General features: G+C 43.2%; 1 protein-coding gene across 3 annotated transcripts; it reads left to right on the plus strand.

Moving 5' to 3' along the window:
• The first annotated feature begins 206 nt into the window (after positions 1–206).
• On the plus strand, positions 207–27,151 carry TSTD2 (thiosulfate sulfurtransferase like domain containing 2). Of its 3 annotated transcripts, XM_027770027.1 has the most exons (11): positions 207–283; positions 766–879; positions 4,473–4,682; positions 7,174–7,490; positions 11,537–11,657; positions 17,176–17,301; positions 18,107–18,212; positions 23,579–23,697; positions 24,128–24,286; positions 24,902–25,040; positions 26,833–27,151. In XM_027770027.1, exons 3-11 carry the CDS (start codon positions 4,518–4,520, stop codon positions 27,126–27,128), a joined length of 1,548 nt encoding a protein of 515 aa, XP_027625828.1. In that variant the 5' UTR covers positions 207–283; positions 766–879; positions 4,473–4,517; the 3' UTR covers positions 27,129–27,151. The 3 variants fall into 3 exon arrangements, with proteins under 3 accessions (XP_027625828.1, XP_006143777.1, XP_006143778.1); XM_006143715.3 differs by lacking the exon at positions 766–879; XM_006143716.3 differs by lacking the exons at positions 207–283; positions 766–879 and adding an exon at positions 449–680.
• Positions 27,152–27,461: the final 310 nt, after the last annotated feature.

Consider the following 27,461-nt stretch of genomic DNA (forward strand, 5'->3'; position numbering starts at 1 on the left):
CCCCGCCCCGCCCAGCCGGAGCCCGCCGGCCGCGCGCCTGGCTGGAGGCGGGCGGTGCTGCGGCCACGGTAGTCCCCGCCTGAGCCGCACGCCCACTCCGCGGGCTCCGAAAGGCCTTCCCGGCGGCCCATGCGCGGACGGCCCGGAGGACTTCCGGAGCGAGGTGACGCCGTGCGCTGTGTCTGCGCGAGCGCGCGGCCGGGGCGGGGGGCCGGCGAGCTCTGCTAACGGCTAGGCAGGCAGTTCTGGGGAGAGAGACCTACGGAAGGAGCGGAACTGGCGGGTACGTGCTCGTCGGACTCGCACTTCTGGGTGCTCGCCGCCTGGGGAGAACTGGGCGGAGAGACGGCCTGGCGTGCGGGGTGGGGCCGGGCGGGAGGCGGCGCCGCACGTGCCGCCCCCGAGGGACGGAAAGGCCGGCCCAGACGCGAGCCGGGGTCTGCTCTGGCAGTCATCTTGCTTCTCGCTTCTCCGAGGCGTTCGCTTAGGAGGGAGCACAGGATTGCTTTAGTGGCGCGTTTTCAGCAATTTGAGGGTACCTTTATACGCGTATCCGAACGTCCCCTGCCCTGACGTCCCTGGTGAGCCCCGCACTGGCTCATCTACCTGCTTGGTCCATGGACACCTGAAATGTCATTCGCTTGGCCTAACCGATTTCTCCTTCAGTCGCACCCCTTTCGGTAAATGACACTACCCATGGGTTGCTTAGTTTAAAAATTTAGGGAGGATTTTTATTCTTAGGTCCTCTTTTCCTTTACTTCCTAGGTAACAATTTATAAACCATGCCGGCTTCATTTTCGCTTTCAAAGTAAATCCCGAATCAGACCTTGTTTAAAACTCTCCAGTGGGGACCAGCAGGTGGCTTGAAAATCAACGCAGGTGTGTGCACACCCACGATCCCAAGAGGAGTATGGAGGCGAAGGGATTTCAGCGTGGCCCGCTCCCCTGGGGGATGATTTCTCTTTTCCTCTGTTGAGCACAGGCACCCTATAGCAAAAACCTAAAAAGCAAAACTCTCCAATGACTTAACAAAAGCAAACCCCATGTTTCACCCTCTCATCACCCGGCTAGTCACTCTTCCTTCCTATGCAGGCTGTAACCACAGAAAGGAACTTATAATCACTATTTCTTTTACCTGAAAGTCTCTGCTTCTAAATCCGTTTGTCTGACTCCAGGTCACTTAGTTCTCAGCTCAAATATTGGATCCTTGGTGAGGCCAACCAATCGCAGTTTTGACTCAACAACTAGTGTACTTGTTAACCTTTAGCACCCCCAGTATGGCTACCAGTGTTCTACTGTAGATATTGAAAATAAAAGGAACAAAAGAAAACCCTTTTGTCTAGGAGCTACTATTCTAATGGCCAGTTCTGAAGGGGCACAGAGGGACCAGCAGATGGCCTAATGGTTACGTTACTGGATTCCTAAGTAGTTGACTGCAGTATGAGTCCCTGAGCCAAAACTCAGGCTGGGATTGTGTGTTTATGTGCCTCAAATCCCAAGGGGAGAATGGAAAAGAAGGGACTCACCAGGTGGTTTTCCACTTTGTCTGTTTCTCTGGTGAGTGCATGTGCCCTATAGTAAAAATCTCTCTCAAAAATAAGAACAAGGGACCAGCAATTAGCATAATGGGTATGTCATCGACCACATAGTCTATCACAGTTTGCATCCCAGACCCGGTGGCTTAAAACTCACGCCGGGCGCATGTGCATGCATGCCCAAGATCCCGAGAGGAGAATGGAGGAGAAGGGATTGCGGCATGGCCATCTCCCCTGGGGGTTGATTTCTCGCTTTCTGTCTCTCTGTCTCTCTCTGTCTGTCTGGCAAGCACACGCGCCCTATGGCAAAAACCTCTCCAAAAAACAAATAAGAACAAAAGGGGGCACAGGGCAAATCAGAGATAGTGAGCAAAGGGAGAGTAGTAATGTAAGGGAAAGGGACTTTGCCAAGCAAATTCAGAAACCTTTGGAAACTGATCTAACCCAAGTTTTGAATGATAGTTACCACTCTGGCTACTATAAAGTCAGTAATTCAGGCCAGAAATAGTGGTGGCTTGAAATGAGGCAGTGAAAGAGTTGCAGAATAGTTTGATCATATTATGTTTCAAAAGTACAACTGGTAGGGTTTTCTGAGGAACTGGAAAATAGTGTGAGAAAATAAGGCGATAAGCTAAACTAGAGTGGGTATATCAGATGCATTTTCACCTTGGTGAATATTTTCAATTTACAATGGTTTATCGGGATGTAACCCTATTAGCAGTTGAGAACCTTCTGTACTTATTTTCTTTTTGCCCATAGACGTGCAGGTTTGAGTTGGGTTAAGAGAGTTGCTCTTTCAATGGAACTTTATAGGAAAGATCATTAGAAAGCTGAAGAAGATCCTATTCATGCTAGTCTTTCACTTATTTTTTTTTTATTTTTATTTTTAATTTTTTTTTTTTGCACTCGCCAGACAGAGAGAGACATAGAGACAGAAAGCGAGAAATCACCCCCCGGGGGGTGGTCATGCCACAATCCCTTCTCCTCCATTCTCCTCTCAGGATCTTAGGCACGCATGCACACGCGCCCAGCATGAGTTCTAAGCCACCGGGTCCAGGACACGAACCGCGGTCGACTACGTGGGAGTCCAGCGACATAGCCATTATGCTAACTGCTGGTTCCCTTTCACTTATTCCTTAAACATAGCTAGAGGCCTCAGTTCCTCTCCACATGGTTCTCTGTATGTGGTCTCTGTAGTCTGTACTGGCTTACAGAACGGTGTTGGTCTCTTTATGAGTGAGCATCCCAAGATGAGAGCAAGTGGAAGCATATCCTTCTTACAATGGTACTCAGCCTCCAAAATCAGTATACTTCTACCAACTTTATTCTTAGGAGCAGTTTCCAGTCTGCCTAGGCATAGAGAGGAAATAGACCAGAAGTACTGCCCGTGGTCATTTTCAGAAAATGCAATCTGTTACAGCTAATTTTTTAGGATTCAATTTTTAATGTTAAATACAGCCTTAAGTTAAAGTGAAATACTGATATTACCGTTCATTGAATCCTAGTATGTGCCAATCATTTTGTATATCCCTCTCCATCCTCTCCAGTCTTTACTACATTGTTGCAGAAGGTTGATACTGTCATCCCCAATTTAGAGATCAGGGAATTAGAGTGCAAAGAAATTGAGTGGCATGCTCTGGTTTAAGTGCTAGCACCCAGCTGTACCACAGATGAAAGAACATGCTTCTCTCTGCTGCTCTTGTTGTCTCTTAGGGTTTGTTGCTTGTAACATTTGCTTTATAAGAGAAGGAATGTTCTTTGTTGGTTATAATGTGTCGATTTTTACAAGATTTGGCCACAGTAGCAATTTTGAGAGCCTCATTAAAATTGGGCTTTCTTGGTAGCAATTTCTTACAAAGAAAGGGATTAGCATGGCTGTGAAATTAGGGGACAAAAGTGTTGATAACCAATGGCACGGTACTAGCATGTAACTTGGTTAATTTTGGTTATATGCAGTGCTTTTCTGGTGTCATATACCCTAAATATGTGCACGACTTGCTCCATAATTCAGGTTTTGGCTTAAAAGCTGCTGCCTCAGGAAGGGTTTTCCTACTTCTGTTTAAAGAGCCCCTCTCACTCTGCCTCTTTACTTTGTTTATTTTTCTTTTTCTCTTTATTGCTGGAGGGCGCGTGAGCTCACCAGAGTGAGACAGGAAGAGGGAGAAAGCACCCCACAGTGGGACACCATCGTGCTGCAATACCTTCTGCTCTGTTTCTCTTCCTGTTTGGATTTTGGGCATGCATGCACATACACCCCGTGTGTTTTTTAAGCTGCTAGGGCTAGGACTCCGACCACAGTTGACCATTTGGGACCTGGCTTCCTTTAACCACTAGACTATGGACCAGCCCTTCGACTTATTTTTCTTCACAATCTTTTTTTTAAAAAATATTTTATTTAACTTTATTCATTTATTCATTTTTATTTATTTTTAATTTGACCAGAGAGGGAGGGAGGGAGAGAGAGAGAGCGCGCACGTGTGCTGCCAGGTTCGGGACTTGAACCGTAGTCGGCCATGTGGGAGTCCAGCACCCTTAACCACCACACCACCTGCTGGCCCCTTCTTCATAATCTTTTATACCACTTGATTTTTTTTTTTAAATCAGTATATTCATTTGTTTACCTTTTTCCCACTGGAATGCAAATGATGATAGAGACTTTTTGTTTCATTTGCTACTATATTCCCAGTGTATAGAACGTGCTTGACTTATAGTAGTTGTTATATTCATACTACTGAATAAGCAAATGAATGAATGGATAACAGGAGCTAACCGGCCCATGCTGATGTGTGTGGTTGATTGGCTTCATTATGGGTTATTGCAAAAGTCATGACACATTTTTCTATGCAAAAATGTGTCATGACTTTTCAGATGGCGCAATATTTACTTCAGGAAGTAATTAAACACTTTGGCATTGCTATTTCTTTGCTTATATCCTAGGAGGCACTTAGAGGATCCTCTGCCCCACTACTGTAACCAGACCAGATGCCTTCTTCCGCTTCGCCAGATCAAGATGATGACCTGGAGGCCTGCGTTTTAAGATTCTCTAACCTGGATTTAAAAGATACAAATCTGATTAATCCTAGCAGCAGTCTCAAAGCAGAGTTAGATAGTGGCACAAAGAAGAAATACTCGTTTGCAAAGAAAAAGGTAAAGTTGCTTTCTGTTTTTCATGATCAGATATATGCAGGTGACACAGGTACATATAGAAATAGCTCATAGCGTTGCTGTGCAACTCTAGGTCAGGTCTGGGGCATTAACGATCAATGGTCATTCACTGCCAGGCACAGGCAAGTCATAGGCAAGGTGTAGCCCTGGGGAAGTTATGATGGAGCTCTGGGGGAAGGTATACCCAAGAGAAAAAATACGTCATGACTTTCCCGACAACCCAATACATGACCCGACTGAGGAAATACAATTGGATCTTAGTGCTCTTCCCTCCAGTCTGTTGTCCTCACCTTCAGAGCTATCTCTTACTGGTTACTGCTTCTACCTCAATGAAGATAGATGTCTGTGCTTTCTAATTTCCTGTTCATCACCCCTCCGCCCTCATCTTATGTACATTTCCTTGCAAATGAAACCCAAAGAGTATAAAAAAGTCTTAAAATATTTGGAAGAGCATTCCAGGCAAAAAGCAATGATACAGAAGCCTGCATATCATGTTTGAGCAAGAGTCTAAAATGATCGGAGATAAGATAGGAGAGGAATAGGAGGACCATGTTGGAACTTGTAGGCCATTTTAAGGACTTTGTTAGAACATGATAAGAGATTTTGGAGGATTTTGAGCAGAGGAATGCCATCTGATTAAGTTTTAAATGAATAATTTAGGCTGAGTTATGGGGATAAGTGTGAGAAGAGAGAGAGTAGGAGGCTATTGTAATAATGTAGGGAAGAGATGGTGGTGGCTTGGATCAACAGTGGTAGCCAAGGGAGGCAGTAAGAAGTGGTTGGACTGTAGATATATTTGGAGAGTAGAGCTGATGAGCTGAATGTAGGAATGGGAGTAAAAGAAGAGTTGAGAATATAGGACTAATATTTGTTTTTTAATATGCCTATCAGAGTGGGCTAACACCACTCTATTTTCTATAGAAACTATAAAATATATGTTAAATTCTGTTATATTTAGTCTTCCTTGGTGATTCTTGTAGAATTTCCTCACTTATTGATTATGGTGGCTTAAGCCATGGTAACAAGTAAACCGAGGCCTCTAATGAGTTTAATACAGTAGAGGAGGCTTTGTTCATGGAGTGAGTGGGGAGATCCTCATTTTCAGGGACCCAGGCTGCTGTTACCTCTGCAGTCCTGAAGATATAACTCGAAATTTCCATTCCCAATAAATCTGAAGAGGAAGAGTATGTAGAGAAGCATGGGAGGTTTTATGGACCAGAACTGGAGGTGTCGTGTGTCACTTGCACTTGTACATTGTTGGAAAGAATGTACTCAGCTATGCCTAAGTGCAGAGAAGACTGGGAAATACAGTTTCCCCAGGAAGAAAGGAAAATGGGTTTTGGTAGGCAGTAAGAAGTCTCCACACCTTGGCTGCCACATCAACTTTGGGAAAATTTCATCAGGTTCCTAAAGGATAGTGTCAGATTTTGTCTGTACCTGCCTTAAAGATGTGCTTTAAATCAGAGAACTAGCATCTCATGGTGCTTAGTCTTCACTGAATTAAGATTTTGGTGGGTCACAAAGGAGGAAGGTGTTCAGACACTAAAATTCATATAAGCAAAGCTGTAGACACAGGGATGTTTGAGTCGCATGAAAAGAATGAATGGACTGGTTCAATTGAACTAAGAACATTGTAAGAGAAAAATAATTCAAGACTAAGCTGAAAATAACAAGACCGGAGAACCCTTGTGAAGGAATGTCACCATCGGCATTCTGTACCAGGCAAGGACTAAATCTAATTATGTTGATTAATATTTATGTGATTCTTTATGGTTTACATTTTTCACATGAAGACTCAACACCTAAGGTTGAGTAACTTTCTCAGAGGAGTTGTTTCTTTTTTCATAGATATAAATAGTAAACAGCAGGGCCAGTATTTAGAATTCCAGACCCCTTTCTCGTGGAAGAATAAAAACAAGTTTTATAAAGATTCAATAGATGAAGAAACAGCATTTAGTAGGAGGATCAGAGACTGTTTCATGTCAGAGGTGGCCTCTAAGATGGAGTCCGAACATTTAAGAGCACGTCTGTAGAAGAGGGAACTAGATAGCACATTCTGTGTCCAGGGAACAGCATGGGTGAAAACGAGAAGATGGAGAGTGGGAGATGTCCAGGTGGGCCAGGATATGATGCCGTGCCTTCTCATTTCAACTTCAGTGTGTGGACTGCTGAAAGCAATATGAGGCCAAACTGTGTTGCATATGTTCCGGTGTGACTTAGAATCTTGCATCCTGAGGATAAAATTATGGTTCTGGGCATTACTTATCCTCCATAATATAAAGCCCCATTTTAGTTTGTCTAATAATATCTTCTAACACTTCTGACACTCTTCTAATAAAAGAACTGTTATTTTCTCAGGAAATTCTCCCATAGAATAACAGGACATGAAACTGTGGAAAGATAGTATAAAGGGTTTCATCGCAACTTCTGTTAGCCATAACCCGAGGTTTATGTGTTTGAAATGTAATTGCAGGCCTTTGCTCTTTTTGTCAAAACCAAAGAAGTTCCAGCAAAGAGGAATTTTGAATGTAAAGAAAAATGGTGGAAGTGCTGTCAGCAGCTATTCACGGACCAAACCAGCATCCATAGACATGTGGCAACACAGCATACTGATGAAATTTATCACCAGACTGCTGCTATTCTGAAGCAGCTGGCTCTGACATTGAACACCTCAAAGAGTCTTATGTGTACAGACCAAAAAAAACCACCGAAAGAGTGCCTTATTCTCAGCCATGAAATATCTGCTTGGCTCCCTGATATAAGCTGTTTTAGCCCTGATGAGCTGATAAGGTCAGATTTTTATTTTGTATTTTTATTTAAATGTATTATTCCAACCATGGGGCCAGCAGGTGGCCATGGGTTAAGGTGCTAGACTTTTGTATGGCTGACCATGGTTCAAGTCCTGGACCTGGCGGCTGGTTTTCTCACTTTCTCTCTCTCTCTCTTTGGTGAGTGCATGTGCCCTGTAGCAAATTAAATAATAATAATGAAATTAAATGTAATAATTCTTTTAAAGAGTACTATTCCAACCACAATGAGATATTAGCCTACTCACTATAATGGCTAAAATGAGAAGACCAACTCTGCCAAACGTGAATGAGGATGTGGAGCAACCAGAGCACCCACGTTTTGCTGATGGGAATGTAAAATAGCACGGCCATTTAGGAAGAGTGGCAGCTTCTTTTTAAAGTGAAATGTGCATAATTCCTATCACCCACGGCTGGACATATAACCAACAGAAATAAAAACTTAACGTCCACAAGAAACCTTGTACAAGAAAGTTTGTAGCAGTTTTATCTATAATAACAACAAAGTGAGACAGCTACAATGTTCATCAGTAGGAGAATGATTGAGTTGGTATAGTTGTCTAAGAATGCTGCATAGCTGGAACAGCTGTGGAAGCTCCTAGGCAGGAATATATACTAGTAAACTGTAAAATCCCCTTGCTGAATGAAAAAAGTCAAACAGAAGAGTACATATGTTCTGATTTCACGTACGTGAGGACAGAATGAATTTATGATGGTAAGTTGCTTTTAACAGTGTTTGATGGGGCTATACAAGAAGGGATTTTTTTTTAGATGTTCTGTGTTTTGATAAGGAGACGTGGGTTGCACATGTGTGTACCCATGCATCAGCACTGATCAAATTATACACTTAAGGGCTGTATTTAATTTGTGAGTTATACCTGTATTTCATTTTTTAAAATAGACGGATAGGTAAAAAATCCCCCACCCCAATTTTTTTGAAAAGTCCTCATAAAGAGGCCAGCAGGTGGCACAGTGGTTAAAGAGCTGAATTCTGGGACCAGCAGTTAGCATAATGGCTGTGTCGCTGGACTCCCACATAGTTGACCGCGGTTTGCGTCCCGGACCCGGTGGCTTAAAACTCACACCAGGCACGTGTGCATGCGTGCCCAAGATCCCGAGAGGAGAATGGATTGCGGCATGGCCATCCCCCCTGGGGGGTGATTTCTCGCTTTCTGTCTCTCTGTCTCTCTGTCTGTCTGGCGAGCGCACGCGCCCTATAGCAAAAACCTCTCCAAAAAAAAAAAAAAAAGTTTTAAAGAGCTGAATTCTCATGTGACTGACTGCAGTTCAAGTCCCAGACCTGGCAGCTTGAAAATCATGCAGGGCGCATGTGCATGCATGTCCAAAATCATGAGAGGAGAGCGGAAGAAAGGGGATTGTGGTGTGGCCATCCCTCCTGGGGGGTGATTCCTCACTTTCCCTCTCTTCATCTCTCTCCAGTAAGCACATGTACCCTATGGCAAAAACCCAAAACAAAACAAAGCAAAAAAGTCCTTGTAAGTGAGATTTCATCATCTGTAAAAGTCAGATAATTTCTGATATAAGTGCCCAAAATGTATCATTTATCAGGTTTTATTGGAGAAGGTAGTGTTCTACATAATGAATTTTTTAGCAAGTAGGTCAAGGGGGAACCAGCAGTTAGCGTAATGGCTATGTCGCTGGATTCCCACATAGTCGACCGCGGTTCGCGTCCTGGACCCGGTGGCTTAGAACTCACACCGGGCGCGTGTGCATGCGTGCCCAAGATCCCAAGAGGAGAATGGAGGAGAAGGGATTGCGGCGTGACCATCCCCCCTGGGGGGTGATTTCTCGCTTTCTGTCTCTATGTCTCTCTCTCTCTGTCTGGCGAGCACATGTGCCCTATAGCGAAAACCTCTCAAAAAAAAAAAAAAAAAAAAAGAAAGAAAGAAAGAAAGAAAGAAAGCAGGTCAAGGCAGCTTACCTTTTAAAACATCTCAACTTCCTTGATTTAACATTTTTAATTTAAGTGGAGTCTTTCAAACCATATTATACTCTTCTCTGACTTCCTGAACAGAATATAGTGAACATGATTGAACTTTTTTTAAGGGGTTTAATGCCATCTGTATCAACTTAAATAGAATGCCAAGGCATCAAAAGTAATTATTCAGGGTGAAAGAATCAGTATTGTTGGGTCTTCCTGGTTCTCCCTGAAATACAATTTTCTGTCTTTCACCTCTCCCTGGAGAAGATAATATGTAGGACAGCGTTTGAGAAACCTTGCCATTTCTACTTTAAATTTTTCTCATACTAAGAAGTTTCAAACCTACTATCTCGCCATCTCTCCTTTCTCTCTCCCCTAATTCTGGACCTAAACCCTCTGTATTAGTTATCTCTTGCCGTATAACTTCTTCTTCTTCTTTTTTTTTTTTTTTTTTTTGAGAGAGAAACTTTTACTATAGTGCACTCGCTGGAGAGGCAGAAACAGAAAGCGAGGAAACACCCTCCAGGGAGGATGGCCACGCTGCAATCCCTTCTCCTTCATTCTCCTCTCGGACTATTGGGCATGCACACACGCACACACCCAGCATGAGTTTTAAGTTGTCAGGTCTGGGATTCAAACCGTGGTCAACCATGCGGGGGAGTCCAGCAACATAACCACTATGCCATCCTCTGGTCCCCGTGTAACAACATTAACCCACACTTTAGCAGCTTAAGACAACAACCATAATTTCACAGTTTCTGAGGCAGGGTCCAGGAACATCTTAGCTGGGTTCCTGCTTCGGGGCCTCAAAAGCTGTAGTCATTTCAGTGGCCCAGCTGGGCCAAAGAGTCCATTTCTAGGCTCACATGTGTGATTGGTGGTAGACCTCAGTTTTTTCAGTGGCTTTTGGTCAGAGGCCTTCATTCCTCTCCAAAGGAGTCTCTCCAGAGGCTGCCTGAGTGTCCTCATGATATGACAGCCACCTAGAGCAAGGGATAGGAGAGAGATGGAGACAGCAGGACAGAAACCACAGTCTCCCATAGCTTAAGCTCAGAATTGCCATACCATGACTTCCTGATGCTGTTTATTGGTTACACAGACCAAACAGCACAGAGTAGGGGAGGACTACGCAAAGGTCTTAATCCTAGGAGACCGAGACCATCGGGGCCATCCTGGAGATGGTTACCATACCTCATAGTTGTTACTTTTCAGTGTGTGTTAGGTAGCAGCACTGCCTCCTGTCTTTACCCAGTCTGTCAGGCCAGAACTATTCAGTACTAAGCACAGCTAGACCTTAAAGCACAGAATTTCTCCACGGGCCTAAGTTAGGCCAATGAACCATGCATAGTGGAAGACCATAGCCCTTGCAGTAACATGTGCCCATCCCTGGGCAGTGTCTGCAAGGTTTCTCAGAAGCTGTCTTGCATATTACCTTCTCCAGGGAGAGGTGAAAGACAGAAAATTGTATTTCAGAGAGAACCAGGAAGACCCAAAGGTACTGATTCTTTCACCCTGAATAATGTCAGAATTCAGGAAGGATTTTTTTAGTACTAAATGCAGTTTTTTGAGCTGAAAAAAAAAATTTTTTTTTTTTTTTGAAAGGTTTTTCCTATCAGGCGTGTGCGCTCGCCAGAGAGAGACAGATAGACAGAAAGCAAGAAATCACCCCTCAGGGGGGATGGCCATGCCGCAGTCCCTTCTCCACCATTCTCCTCTTGATCTTGGGCACACATGCACACGTGCCCAGCGTGAGTTTTAAACCACCGCGTCCGGGACACGAACCGCGGTCGACTACATGTGAGTCCAGCGACATAGCCATTACGCTAACTGCTGGTCCCTAGCCGAATGTGTTTTAAGAAAGATGCTAACTTTTAGAACTGAACATCAGAATCCATAGTTCAGATTCTTCTTTTGAAAAACATACCAAATCAGAATCCTACAGAATTCCAAAGGACACATTTCCAACTTCAAGCAGTTTCTGAACTATTTGTGAATAGAAATCATCCAAACTTGGGGCCCACTTTATGAATTTTGACTTTCTCATGCCAGTGACTCAAATGCATTTCCTTCTAATTTACTTCTCATAGTGGCCAGGGCAGTGATGAAGGGGAGGTGCTACTTTACTACTGCTACTGCGACCTGGAGGATCCCCATTGGATCTGTGCCTGGCAGACAGCTCTGTGTCAGCACCTACACCTCACGGGCAAGGTACCACCATCTCCCGCACCCACACCCTCTTTTCCACTAGGTCATGCTGCCTCCTTAGACTGTAGTACCTGTGCTCATTACAGAAAGGATTTCTTGTTGGGTTCTTAGAAATTAGGGAAATTCTGATCTACATTCAAGTAGGATAGCAAACAGATACTAATATGGTGTTTATAAGATTATCCAATAACAAATATTTTCTTGAAGAGCCAGATACTAAATATTTTAGTCTTTGCACATTCACACAGATAGGACTGTTGTCGTGGTATGGAAACTACCATAGACAGTAGGTTAAAGAATGGGCATGGCTGTTTTCCAGTGAAAACTATGCAAAAGCAGAGATAATTTGTTGATCCATGGTATAGGGAAATGTTCAGAATATATTAACTAGAAGAACACTTTATATCTCAGTGCTAGAACAGGGCTTAACTATAGCAGGTGTTCAGTAAGTGTTTCGAGAATGTCTGGTAAAGGGATGAATGTTCATGAAATCATAAATGTGTGTATAAAGATGGAAGGGGGCATATATAAAAATGTTAATAGCAATTATCTTTCCATAATAAGGCATGGATTTTATTTTCTTTTTACTTTTATAAAATGTCTACTAGAAAGGCCAACTTAATGGTAGAGACAAGTTCTGACATATCAATAATAATGTTGAATGGTAACAGAAAGGTCAGGCCACAGTATACTACAAATTCACCAAAAGAGATGACACGAAACTGAACTGGTAAAATAGAATTCGATGACTTTTTTCTAGAATATTACTGATTTTCTTCTATACTTTGTCTTCCAGATTTAAGGATTTTTGTTTTCTTTTGTGTTGTTGGATTCAGCAATTTTTTAAAGAATTTTTTAAATTGAAACAAACTTTTCTCCTTCCCTGATCCCTTTGCAATTGGAAAATATTTGTGAGCATTCTTATTTTGTGGCAGAATGGTTATTTGCATAAGTTCAATAATACAATAGTATCTGTTGCCTTGCATCAGAAATTGAATTCTTATGGGGCTTTGTGCAAATAACAGACCAAATTGAGATTAACCTAATTTTTTTTGCAAATAAGTTAGTTTATACCTCTCTTAAGTAAAAGGAGGAATTGAGAAAAAAAAATTGTTTCAGAAGAAAATTACAGCACACTTGTCACTAGATTCTAGCTTTGTCCATACTTTGAGATCTTTTGTGAATCAATAAAATGTGGAAAAAAAAAAAGTTTAGTATGGAAGAGAAGGAGGGGAAAGGGGAAGGAAAAAACAGATAAAAGTATGTTTAGTTGACAAAAAATGAGAAGCTATTTACTCTTGATAATGTATATAGTAATATCCTTATCTTGACTGACATGTATGGTTTCTGTGTTGGAAAAAGAAATGTATACTATAAAGACATGATAAAATGTAAAAAAAAAATGTCTACTAGATTACATATACTGGGTCATTGAAAAAGTCATGATTCATTTTTGCCTAGAAAAACATTAAAAAATATGTCGTGACTTTTCCAGTGACCTAATATACGCCATGTATGACTGTAGTGTTTAATTTTCAAAATTTAATCAGAATGAACTAGGTTTATTTGATTTAGATCAAAAGGAATTGAACTAGGTTCCTCTTTTGACACCGTACGCCTTATCTCCCTCATATATATCACAGGTTTTAATTGATTGGTGAGTTATATTTTCCACACCCACATTTCCTAACAGGTAATGATTTCTTTTTTTAATACCCCATTCAGTTCTTTACCAAGTCTTGCCATTTCTACTTTAAAATATCCCTTGGCTCCATTCACTTCTCTGTTCCTCTTCTATCCCATTAGACCAAGCTCTCTCTCTCTCTTTTTTTTTCTTGAGAAGTTTTTGCTATAGGGCGTGTGCGTTCGCCAGACAGAGAGACAGAAAGCGAGAAATCACCCCCAGGGGGGATGGCCAGACCACAATCTCTTCTCCTCCATTCTCCTCTCGGGATCTTGGGCACACACGCACATGTGCCCGGCATGAGTTTAAGCCACCTGGTCCAGGACTCGAACTGCAGTCGGCTACATGGGAGTCCAGTGACATAGCCATTACGCTAACTGCTGGTCCCTCCAAGCCCTCTCTTACCTAGTTCATGCAGTAGCTTCCAAACTACTCTCTCGTCTTCCACCCTTGCCTGCCATTTAATCCATGTTCCACATGGCAGACAGAATGATCTTAAGGTAATTAGAATCATATCACTCCTCGAAATCTTTCAGTGGAATAGACAAATCTTTAACATGCCCTTTGGTTCCTGCTTGATTTGGCCCCTTCCTTTCTATTTATCTCAGCTCATTCATCACTCTACACTCTCAGCAACATGATCCTTTAGTTTCTTGGGATTGGCCTTTTTTTTTTTCCTTTGGGACTTTTTACAAGCAAATTCTTTTCTTCTTTTTTCTTTTTTGAGAGGTTTTTGCTATAGGATGCTTGTGCTCACCAGAAAGACAGAGACAGAAAGTGAGAAATCACTTCCTTGGGTGGATGGCCATGCCGCAATCACTTCTCCTCCATTCTCCTCTCAGGATCTTGGGCACACACACACACGTGCTTCTACGACTTGAACTGCAGTTGACTACATGGGAATCCAATGACATAGCCATTAGCCTAACTGCTGGTCCCTAGAGGCAAATTTTTAGTCTTGGTCCAGATCATGTGGTGACCTGGCAGTGAGGGGTCAATCCTATCCACAAGGTGGCAGCATCTGCTTGGATTCCCAGGCTTCAAGGCTATGTACCCTATTTACTGAGAGAGTTTTATGCTGGTACAAGATTTGACAGAATGTTTGTACTTAGAGGAGGAAAAGAAGGGGGGAAATGCTGGAATTATGGAAAGAAGTTTCTATTGCTATACATTTCTTATTGTCTTAAGAAATTTGAGGGGAGGGAACCAGCAGTTGGTGTAATGGCTATGTCGCTGGACTCCCACGTAGTTGACTGCGGTTCGCGTCCCGGACTCGGTGGCTTAAAACTCACGCAGGGCGCGTGTGCGTGCGTGCCCAAGATCCCGAGAGGAGAATGGAGGAGAAGGGATTGCAGCGTGACCATCCCCCCTGGGGGGGTGATTTCTTGCTTTCTGTCTCTCTGTCTCTCTCTGTCTGGCGAGCGCACGTGCCCCATAGCAAATACCTCTCCAAAAAAAAAAGAAAAGAAAAGAAAAAAATTTGAGGGGACACATTGGGGCTCTGGAAAGGAAAACATCCAGTAAGATCTGATGGTAGTTCTTATATCTACCACCCACCAACTTTGCGCCCTTGGACAAGTGACTTGACTTCTCTGAGCTTCCATTTCCTTTTCTGTAAAATGGGGATTACAATATCTACCTTTCAGAATTGTAATGTAAAGCTCCCATCTCATAGCAGATGCTTAATAAATACTAACTAGTGCCTTTTTTGATGTTTTAGGTATAAAGCCTTTCTCACTAAGGAGCTTCTTTCAAGGATTTCTGTTGAATCCTTGCTATTGAAAGTCTGGTACATGAGTTTAGAGATTGCTCTGTCCTAGCTGAATAGGTTCGCTTGTCTTTTATTTGGCTTCTATTAAAATAAAATCACAGAGACTCTACAAGCCTACTCAAAGACAATTACATAGAAGTATGTGCTTCTTATATTTGCCACAGAAAAAAACCGTTTCAGAATGGATCTCCTGACCCTTGCACTAGTTCAGCTCTGTTTTCCTTTCTAGTCCGCCATAAGTTGGTTGTGAGGTAGTGGTCTGTGCAGCAGTGTATCCCCACGGCATACACTTCCCACTTTCTCCTCCAGGCCCACAGCAGCCTGTAGTCTGTAGCACTCTTTCTGAAGGAATGTGGATGTGATCTGGAATCTTTATTATGGAACTCTGGATAGCTACTACAAGTGAGCTGGCATTAGCTTATGAGATGAGTCCTATTTTATATCCATGCTCTAAGGAATTGGATCAAGTAAGACAACAACTCAGATATTTTCTCTGGACCCAGGTATCGTTGATATGTGAATAGTAGTAACAATCTAGGGCCTTGAATTACATCAGCTGCTTCCGTAGAGTACCACGATACCACATAGTTGCTGCCCTTACTAGCACTTTTCTTAGGAGAGTTTATCTCTCTTTAAAGATGATCCATCTTTAAACTCATGCAAAGGGTGTTGTAGTCTCAAAGCACCCAGCTTTGCAGGGCCTCTCTGGAACATGGCCCCGTAAGGCAGGGGCCTTACTTATCCCAGGTTCTCATTTTCCTGATCTTGAAATGTTTCAAAGAGAAAACAAGGTTTGAGAAGCCAAGGAGCTCTAGATATGGGTATTCAGTAAATACATATCAAGTGCCTGCTGTGTGACAGGCACTGTTCTAGGCCCTGTGATATATTTGTGAACAAAACACTCACCTCTGGAGCTTGGATTCCAGTGGGTGGGCTTGCAGTGGTGGGTTTTCCCTGAGACACCATGCAGACTTGCATTATTTCCATGATGTGTTCTCTGCCTTAGGATTCAAATACTATCTCCTCAGCAGTTTTTAGTTTGGGTGCTTTTTTATTCTTTTCTCTGAACATGGAGAAATTAAGGTTCAGAGAAGTCCATTAAATTTCTCAGGGTGGGGACCAGCAAATGGTGTAGCAGTTATGTCACTGGACTCCTACAAGGCCAACGGTGGTTCAAGTCTCAGACCCTGTAGTTTGAAAATCATGCTGGGCACGTGTGCATGTGTGCCCAGGATCCCAGGAGAAGAATGGAGGAGAAGGGATTGTGGTATGGCCATCCCTCAGGGGATGATTTCTCACTTTCCTCCTACTGTCTCTGTCTGTCTATCTGTCTCTCGGTCTATCTGTCTCTCGAGCGCACACACCCTAAGACAAAAACCTCTAAAATAAATTTCTCAGGGCTACTTGTCAAGCAAGTGACCAAGCTGAAGTTTGATCCTAGTTCTCTGGCCTCTCTGGAAGACTCTTTTAAGCTATATAAATTTGGGTTAAGCTCAAAATTCACTTCTTTGACCATTGGATGATTGGACCTCCATAGCAAATGGAGCTTCCTATAGGTTTGTTTGTTTGTTTGTTTGTTTGTTTTGAGAGGTTTTTGCTATAGGGTGTGTGTGCTCACCAAACAGACAGAGAGAGACAGACAGAAAGCGAGAAATCATCCCCCAGGGGAGATGGCCATGCCGCAATCCTTTCTCCTCCATTCTCCTCTCAGGATCTTGGGCATGCATGCACTCACACCTGGCATGAGTTTTAAGCCACCGGGTCCGGGACTCGAACCGCGGTCCACTACGTGGGAGTCCAGCAATATAGCCATTACACTAACTGCTGGCCCCCTATAGGTTTTATTTACTTGTTGAGCACACATTAATTAAATAATTTATCTGAACTATGGGCCATGCTATTTTAGAAAACTCAGATAGCTTAGTCTGGTTAACACTTCGGTGTCCACAAAGTATCTGCTTTTCCTTTAAATTCATTGACATACATGAACCTTTTGTTCTGCCATGGAAAGATAACTAAGCTAAAAACAGGCCGTATCTCCTTTTTCTTACCATCTTGTGTCTCAGGTTCGAGTTGCTACAGAAGGAATCAATGGGACAGTTGGTGGAAGCAAATTGGCCACTAGACTCTATGTGGAAGTCATGCTTTCTTTCCCATTGTTTAAGGATTTTCTTTGTAAGGACGATTTTAAGGTAAGAGAAGCTGAAAATAAAATGGACCTAGAGTTGTATGCTTCTGTGTCAATGTAGGTTATTGAAGAGAATGTTATTGTAAAAAGAGGAATGAGCAATGCCAGATAAATACCCCTCCCCTTTAGGTTACAAGCAATGTAGTAGGAGAAGCTACTCATCTCCATTTTCCATTGAGTCCCCATGTGATTTTGGGCAAGTTGGTGCCCTCCCTAGACCTCAGTCTCTATTGTAAAAAAAAGAATGTACAGCTTACATCATCTAGAACTCTGATACTTGGTCATGTTTACTCACTTAAGAGATTACCTGCTTATTTCAGCAGATGACTGCGTTAATACACATGGAATTATGAGATTAACCCTTCATACCACACTAGAAAATAAAGCTGTCGCTCTCACAGCTGAGCTGCTTTGAGTGACCTTATGCCTTACTGTAGCAGGTGATAAGGTGATGGGAAATGCCTTGCTTGTTCATGGCAGTAGATGGTCATTGCTCCAACAGAAAGGTAGAGTGTAATCCCATGTCCGAATTGCTCAGAGGTGGCTTCAGTTCAGCAGTTAAATGCTTATAGTCCTAGAACTACCTTTCAGTTTAACATCTTACACATGGCAGGTACACAATGAATGTTTCTTAACGTTGAGTGGAACGTTTGGGCCCTATCTCATGAGGATTCCTAATTTTTTTTCCTAATTTAATCTCTAGCTATCTTATTATTATAAGACAGACCATAATTCTTATATTTGACATTTGTCTTATACCTGGAGACGAGACAGGAAGACTGTATTCTGTTTTGTTTCTCATTGGCTAGACCAGCAAAGGAGGAGCACACTGTTTTCCAGAATTGCGTGTTGGTGTTTTTGAAGAAATTGTGCCCATGGGGATCAACCCCAATAAGATCTCCTACAAGAAACCTGGTATGCTTGCTTTTTAGAAGAACTGTACTTTCTGTCTTCGGTACAAAACTTGATAGACAAATAAGAAAGTTACTAATAGATACTGTGATAGGCAATAGTCAGAGAGTCCTCTCTGTACACCGCTGTGGGGAGCTAACACTGGATCCGTCCAGTGCTTAAATTGACTCATCTCTGTGGTGGTGTGGTAATTGAAGAATGGCCTGTCTTATTCTTCTTGGTAATGTTTTACTAAGAAGTCATTTTCTCTTTCCAGAGAGCATTTGGGGAAGAGAATAATTAGTATCTGCATGTAGTTCCTCGGTGGGATAGAGCACACAGGCTTTCTGCCGCTGCACGCGAGTGGCTTTCAGCACTGCAGTTGTTGACAGTGCTCTACAGTGTCCTCTCCCTCTGCCCCTTGGTTACAGTAGATGATCAAAAGTGACAAGGATTTTTCTTCGTTTTACTATTCCTATGAACTGTTTCAAATATTTAAAGAAGCAGAGAAAATAGTGCAGTTGATTTCCATGTGCCTATCATGCAGCTTCAGCAGTTACTAATTTGTGGCCAATTTTCATCTATATCATGACCCCTTCTCCCATCCTGCATTTTGAACATCAGGCCATTTTATTTATAAATGTTTTAGTAGATACCTCTAAAAGATAAGGATTCTTAAAAAAAAAAAAAAACTATAAAACTGTTACCACATCTAGAATATTTTAATAGTAATTCCTTAATATCAAATATCTAGTCAGTCTAGTCAGTCAATTCCCAGTAAACAATTTTTAATTTTTTTCTATGAGCAGGGCCAGCAGGTGGAGTGGTGGTGAAGGTGCTGGATCCCACATGGCCAGTAGAAAGCACTCTGGGCATTTGTGTGTGCATGCCCCCAATCCCAAGAGAATGGAGGAGAAAGGATTGCAGTGTGGCCATTCCCCCGAGGGGTGATTTCTTGCTTTCCCTCTCTCGCTTTCTCTGATAAATGCACACACCCTATAACAAAAACTAAAGAAAATTTCTATTAGAATTCAAATAAGATTCATTCATTGCAGGTCATCAGTATGTTTTATTAACTGTTTAACCTATGGATTTGCCTCTATCTTTTTTCTCTGTTGCAGTTGATAATTTTTTTCTTTTTTGAAGGAACTGTATTACTTGGCCTTTAGGATTTCCCATAATCTAGGTAATGCTAACTGCATCCCATGGGATATTCTGTCCTCTGTATTTCTTATAAATTGGTAGTATAGTACTAACTAATGGAAATATAATTTAAACTACGTAATATAATTTACATTTTAAAAGTAATAAGAGAATTAAAATAATATCTTTATTTAATCCAGTTATCATTTAAAAATGTCAGCAACATGTGAAATTTTTTTTTTTATTTGGGGGAGAGGTTTTTGCCATAGAGCACGTGTGCTCGCCAGGCAGACAGAGAGAGACAGACAGATAGAATGCGAGAAATCACCCCCCAGGGGGGATGGCCATGCTGCAGTCCCTTCTCTTCCATTCTCCTCTCGGGATCTTGGGCACGCATGCACATGTGCCCGGCGTGAGGTTTTTTTTTTTTTTTATTTTTTTTTATTTATTTATTTATTTTTTATCATCATATCTTCTTCATATTACATTGGATTACATATAACTTTACTGTGTATTACATTGTTTCTTCAAAAGGGAATGCCATGCACGTCAGTCAGTACAGAGACATTAATCTCCCCACTTCAACATTCCATATCTTTTCTGTTTTCCCCAATCATTATCTTTATTATTCTAATTATTTTTATAAAACAGTCAATTGCTATTTCTCGTTTTGCTTGTAAAAATACTTTGCCCATCATGAAACACTTCTCAGACCAATCCAGTTGAGAATTCTATACATGTCATCATCAACAGTTAATAAGCCCTATCTGTTTCTCACTAACGTCCTGTCTCTCTATTGTTCACTTGCTATCTTTCTCTATCCTCTTCTCTTCACTTACCCCATTCCACACTGTCCTATTCTCATTAAGTACCTTCACTGTGTTTATGTCCTCCGAATTTTTGCTCTCTATTATAGAGTGCGGATAGTCGGTATATATTGAGTGGATACATACAATATCTTTCTTTCATAGCCTGGCTTACTTCACTCAGCAATAGATCCTCCGTATCTGACCATTTTCTATCAAATTCCAGGGTCTTGTTATTTTTTATGGCTGAGTAGTATTCCATAGAGTATATATACCACACTTTTCCAATCCATTCATCAGTTTGTGGACATTTAGGTTGGTTCCATGTCTTGGCAATTGTGAATAATGCTGCAATAAACATGGATGTGCAAGCACTTTTCTGACTGAGCGTTCTCCTGTCTTTTGGGTAAATACCCAGAAGTGGGATTGCTGGATCAAATGGTAGTTCTATTTGTAGATCTTTGAGGAACCTCCATATTGTTCTCCACAGTGGTGCGCGCGCGGCTGGCTTTTTCTCCCCGGCATGAGTTTTAAGCCACTGGGTCTGGTATGCGAACTGCGGTCGACTACATGGGAGTCCAGCGACATAGCCATTATGCTAACTGCTGGTCCCTATCAACATATGAAATTATTAGTGAGGTTTTTTTTTCATACTAAGTCCTTGAAATTCAGTGTATGTCACACCTATAGCACCTCTCAGGCCACATCTCAAGTGCTTATCAGTCACACGTGGCTAGTGGCTCCCATATTAGCTCAGGACAGGAGACTGATCAGGTTCCGATTTGATTGCTTTTTTTCTTCTTTTTCTTCCCTATCCAAGGCTAGTTCATGGAGGACTGTTGTCTTCTTTCATCAGGAAGCCGATGAAAGAAGTTGATTCTAGTTGATTCTACAGTGTTCATTTTTTTGAGAGAGAGTTTATGCTATAGGGTATATGCGTTTACCAGAGACACAGAGAGAGATGGAGAGAGATAAAGTGAGAAGTCACCCCCACCCCTGCTGGGGGTCGTCCACACCACAATCCCTACTCCTCCATACTCCTCCTGGATTTTGAACAACTCATGTACGTGTGCCTGGCGTGAGTTTCAAACTACCAGGTCCAGGACTCGAACCACAGTCGGCCATGTGGGAATCCAGCACTTAACCAGTATGGCACCTACTGTCCCCAGTGTTTATATTTTAACATGTAAATATTTAAAGAGGACCAAGGGTTAAGCTATTGGGACATGGGAGTGAGATAGAAACATCTGGGAAAAGAGACTCATGCATGAGGAGATAAGGGACAAAAAAGGCATGTCTGCTCATGTCCCCATCTTAGCAGGAGGCAGTATGCCTAGAAAAATGCCTTGGAGTTTAAGGGAGACAGATTCCAGGCAGTGCTATGCTGCTTTCATTTGAACCAAGTTGTTTAAAGAACCTTTTTTTTTTTTTTTAAAAGAATTTACTTTTTAATTTAACTTTATTTATGTATTTATTTTAATTTGACCAGAGATGGGTAGAGTATGAGAGAGAGAGGGAATGTGAGAAAGCAAGCCACCAGGTCCAGGACTGGCACCACAGTGTGCCATGTGGGAAGTCCAGCACCTTTAACCACCATACCACCTGCTGGCCCCTAAAGCAACTTCTTTTAAACATGTTCGTGTGAGTCACTGTGCAGCCAGGCCTGCCCAGGGCCAAGAGAGCAACAGAGTGATAGCAGCCACAGGGAAGAGGTCCGGTACCCTGTGGCACGTGCTGGGAGAAGCCTTAAATTTCTGTGCTGCTCACCACATTCTTCAGCCTCCCTGTCCATCTCACTGTTTTAGCATCTGTGTAGTTATGAGACAGTAACTTATGTGGACCCTGATTGTTATAGTCTTTCTAAAGTCCTGGGTTGGGGTTGGGTGGGTGGCAATCCAGTCCCAGGCCATACTCTGGGCCCTTTTGGTGTGTGGCAGTTTTTTCCAGGTGACTGTTGGAGTTCATCTTTGAGCGAGTGAGGTGCACGTGGTCCTGGAGAGCTCTTTCATCAGTGGAGGCGCCTGAGTTATAAGAGCCCCTGCCTGTGAAGCACAGTCACCCTCCACTCCCAAATTCACCAGAAGTTCCTCACTGCCTCCTGAGAGGTCTGGACCCCCAGAGAGCAAAGATTCAGAAATTTTCTATCCTGGAGAGTCTAGAGGCAGAGTGCCCCACCAGATTAAGGCTCTCTCCTTTTAGTACCCTCTTTAATGTAGTCGTGTGCCACATAACGATGTTTTGACAACAGTGGACCATTTATGGTGATCCAATAAGACTGTCATAGGCTGTACCATAGAGCCCGAATGTGTGGTAGGTTACACCATCTAGGTTTGTGAAAATATTCTGGTGTTTACATGATGACAAAATTGCCTAAAGACACATTCATACCAGTCATTAAGTGACGCATGGTAAAGTTCATCTTTTTCTCCTCCATCTTCTAGCTTTTTTTGTTTTCTCTTGCCTTCCATATATGTCATTTTTTTTGTTAATCTCTCTCGCCCGTGTCTCTTTTACTCATGCATACACACTTGGACTCATTCTTCATATCCTTTTGCATTTTAAGAAAGCACTTTGCAATTTTATTTTACAACTTGATGTTTACACTTGCCTTGTCAGTGTTCTTAGCCTTGAACTTGGGTTTGATCTTATAGAACAGTTTACACAGAAGAGTAAGGCACCTACTTGCCCAGGCTCCTCCATGTACAGTGATAGCAGAATAGTGTCTGTTTCCTAACTCACTAGTGACTGTTCTGTGGACCAGCAAACCCACCTTCCAATGTAGATCCATTATCTGTTTTAGGGTTGATTTCTCTATCCCATCAGGATGTTATACACACACACGTATATGTGCATGCCTGGCATATTTTTTGAGCTGCCAGGACTGGAATTAGGGGTTAGGCCAAGTGTGAAATCTGGGGTTAGGCCAAGTGTGAAAAAGCAAAACTCTTCGACTCGTTATTTCTGAACTGTCAGGTCTCTGTAGTCTTATGAGAAAGAAGGGATTGAGGATACCAGAAATACTCAATTATCTCACCACGATCTTCAAATGTTATTTTCAGACAGATTTAATTATGAAGGGAAGAGGTTTGGAAAGAAACAAAGCAACATCTAAGTCATACCAGGCCAGTTGTGATCAAGTTTAGTTTTGTTTCTATTTTATTTTGCTATAGGGCTCGTGCGCTTGCCAGACAGACAGAGACAGAGAGCCAGAAAGCGAGAAATCACCCCCCGGGGGGATGGCCATGCCACAATCCCGTCTCCTCCATTCTCCTCTCGGGATCTTGGGCACGCACGCACACATGCCCAGCGTGAGTTTAAGCCACCGGGTCCGGGACTCAAACCACGGTCGACTACATGGGAGTCCAGCAACATAGCCATTATGCCAACTGCTGGTCCCATGTTTCTATTTTATTTTAACGTATATTTTTGGCTTGGTTTCAGGAGTCCATTTATCCCCAGGTGAATTTCATAAAGAAGTAGAACATTTTTTATCTCAGGCAAATCAAGAACAAAATGATACTATCCTACTGGATTGCAGAAACTTCTATGAAAGCAAAATAGTAAGTAAGAACTATAATTGAACTCTGACATGGTGGGCCTGCCGACAACAGGCAGATTTCCCAAGGGTATGTGCCCGTCTGTGGCCACAGGGCTCCCCTCCTGGGACAAGCAGCTTTCAAGAAAACCCAAGCCCTGGACGTCAGGATCTGGTGAGAAAGCTTAAGGAAAAGAGTAAAGACATGTTGGCACATGGTATGCTTTTTTGACTCCCATGAGCCAAGGTCAAGGATATTGTAAAGCTGGCTTTGGGCAGCCTCTCTGGTTTACCCAAACTCAGGCTTTTAAGTTCCAGATCTTGGCGTTGGGAGGTCAGAGTGTGGGATGAAAACAGCAGCTGGCAAGTGCTGCTTCGCCAGGGTGGAGGCTGGTTACTTGACACAGAACCTTTATTTCTCTGATTATATTTCTTCTGCTGCTCTTATGTTGTAGGGACGATTCCAGGGCTGTTTAGCCCCAGACATCAGGAAATTCAGTTACTTCCCTAGCTACGTTGACAAAAATCTAGAACTTTTCAGAGAGAAGCGAGTGCTAATGTACTGCACCGGGGGCATCCGTTGTGAGCGGGGTTCAGCCTACCTCAAAGCTAAGGTAGGCCACCACCCACCACCCTTGGGGTGCTTGCGGGCATGGAGATGGAGGCACCCCCCCACAGCCTGTGTGCAGCTTTCAACCACACCCCATGACCTCTCCTACCCCTAGCCAGCTGAAGGATTCCTTTTCCCCTCTTAGGGTTCCAGCATAGAGCTTGTAAGTATAAAAATCTGAGCTGCTTAAATCTCAAGATGTAAAAAGCACTTAGAAACCTTAGAGACTCATCAAGTATAAAAGGGAAAGATTAGTTACTGTCTCCCTTTCCCTAATCCGTTTGCTTGATCCCGAGAAGAGCAAATTCAGTAACATTACATGTCCCAACAGGTGTCCTCCTATATTTAGGGGGCAGCAAAAATAGTTGGGCTTCTCAGCATCTTAGAGGATGAAGGCCCTGCCTGCTGTCATCACCCTCCCGCTAGGAGGCGAGGTCTGGCCAGTTGGTTCCTTGACCCTTGGTCAGCAAGACCTCAGTGTCCTACAGGAGAAGACCAGCAGTCCCCAGTGGATAGCAGAGGCAGCGAGTCCTCTGCTTTGGCATGCCCCACCCTGCACCACTCTCCTGGGTGCTTTCTATGAGTCTCTTCAGATCTCCTGTTGTTTTTCCATCCCTAGGGAGTGTGCAAGGAAGTATACCAGCTCAAGGGTGGCATCCATAAGTACCTGGAAGAGTTTCCTGATGGTTTCTACAAGGGGAAGTTGTTTGTTTTTGATGAGCGTTATGCCCTGTCCTACAACAGTGATGTGGTATCAGGTAGGTGAGCAGAGCCCAGCCTGAAACCAGGCATGGTACCAGTTCACCATTCTGGGAAAATGACACAAAGAAAGGCCAGTGCTACTTACCTGAAGAATAATCAGGAAGAAAATTACATTGTCCCACCATTTTTTCCGTTGTTGGAGATACAGCCTGAGACAGACAGAGCCCTGAACCAGAGGGTAGGAGCCTGTCTTGGGAGCCTGGGTTTCCCAGTTACGAGCAGGTCCTTTAACATGGGGGTAGTAGCACCTATCCTTCCTGCCTGCCCAAAACTGGACTCACAGGCTGTGTCAGGAGTTCTAACCTGGCGTGAGTATATAGAATTCAGGAGGTCTGTGGATCCGGGTGGATGGGAAAATAACTATGACTTTGTCATAATTTCTCAGTGGGAGCAAGCATTTCCTCCAGTTGTACCAGTTCTACCTGCAGCCTTGTCTGTGGTAGAATCCCCAGCACTTTCGTATCACATTATGTTTGATGCGGATATCTCAAAATAGCATTTATACTCGTCACAGCTTCAAAACGGAAGTCATTATTAGGCCCACCACTAATAATGTCATTTAATGTGTTAATATATACCACATATCTCACTATTGTATACAGTTTTTTTTTTTTTTGGAGAGGTTTTTGTCATAGAGCGCGTGTGCTCGCCAGACAAACAGAGAGAGACAGAGAGACAGAAAGTGAGAAATCACCCCCCAGGGGGGATGGCCATGCCACAATCCCTTCTCCTCCATTCTCCTCTCGGGATCTTGGGCACACACGCACATGTGCCTGGCGTGAGTTTAAACCACCGGGTCCGGGACTCAAACTGCAGTCAGCTATCTGGGAGTCCAGTGACATAGCCATTATGCTAACTGCTGGTCCCACTATTGTATACATTTTGAAAACTATTTTTTATTGCCAAAGGACATGTGTACTCACCAGAGAGAAAAAGCACCCTCAAATAAGGTATGGTCACACTGTGGTCCTTCTTTCTTGACTTCTCTATCCCATCAGGATGTTATACACACATGTATATGTGCATGCCTGGCATAGTTTTTGAGCTGCCAGGACTGGAATTTGAATTGTGGTTGGCCATGTGGGCCCAACTCCCTTATGTACAGGCCTTAAATGCTGAGCTAAGCAGCCTGCCCTGAAAGCCATTTTGATTTCTGTACAATTGTTGCTTATTTTTTTTGTAATCCTATGTATTTTATTTTATGCATTTAAGAACATTATCCTAAAGGTCCATAGTCATCACCAGATTGCCAAGTAAATTGTCCCATGATATAAAATAAGAGCAAGCATGCCTGGGTTAGCTGCGCTGTGTACATGTGGTGAGTGATGACTGGGCTTTCTAAAATGAGGGCTGAACCTGTGGCCCAAGGCCAGAGACGGGTGGCCACAGGGAGTAGTGAGCTAGAAGCATGGGTTTGACTGCAGTGTGGAGTCTACACTGAAGTGTGATTCTTGGTGAGGGAAGTCTATAAAAGGAATAAAATAAAATTCATTACCTGTTTTCTGGGTGGGAAAAAGAAAAAAATGAATCTGGATACTGGAATCAGAAAGACTATTCCCCGAAGCTATATCCCTCTAAAACAAAACACCCAGAAACTAGGGAGGCTTTATTGTTGTTAGAAGATGTAAGTTACTACTATTTAGAAACTTAGAAACTTCCCTGGGCCTAGCAGAGTATGTTAGATTCCAGTGAGCTGAGAGTTCCATTTAGGGATTGGAGTGTGTGTGTGTGTGTGTGTATGTGCGCGCGCGCGTGCGTATTTATGGTGGGTTTTTCTTTCTCCCCCAGAATGTTCATACTGTGGTGCCCAGTGGGACCAGTATAAGCTCTGCTCGACTCCCCAGTGCCGTCAGCTTGTACTGACCTGTCCTGCCTGTCAAGGACAAGGACTCACAGCCTGTTGTGTCACATGTCAAGACAAAGGGGCCAGGCAGGCTTCAGGCCCCACCCAGGACAACTTTAAAGAGGAGTGTGAGTGTACAGCTCGACGGCCACGCGTACCAAGGGAGTGCCCACAGCACATGCGCCTCCCTGGGAGCCCAGAGGCCAGGCCTGATGGGGAGGACAGACTTTCACTTGTGTGAGCCGCCCCCATGGGTCCTTCCCAACTTTTACAAGTAGGTAAGGGCAGCCATGCCAAGGAGGATGTCAAGGCTGCATAAACAGTGGGAGCGTGGCGTTGGTCAGTCCATCCTGCAGATTGGTACTGGCCCCCTCTACTTCATGAGGAGAGAGGGAGTTGGGCGTTCTGACTCTGAAAATGCTAGAGCACAGAATGGGGTTGAACTGCACCTGGTGACCATGGTCTCTGCCATGGCGGCAGAAATGAGAGCTAAGACCGTGGCAGTGGACTCCTACACTAGGCCACTTTAGTCCTCTGCCATCTACCCTACCTCTTTCTCTCCTCTGAGGTTTCA

The sequence above is a fragment of the Tupaia chinensis genome, unplaced genomic scaffold, assembly GCF_000334495.1.
Source record: "Tupaia chinensis unplaced genomic scaffold, TupChi_1.0 Scaffold000104_1, whole genome shotgun sequence".
Lineage (NCBI taxonomy): Eukaryota > Metazoa > Chordata > Mammalia > Scandentia > Tupaiidae > Tupaia > Tupaia belangeri.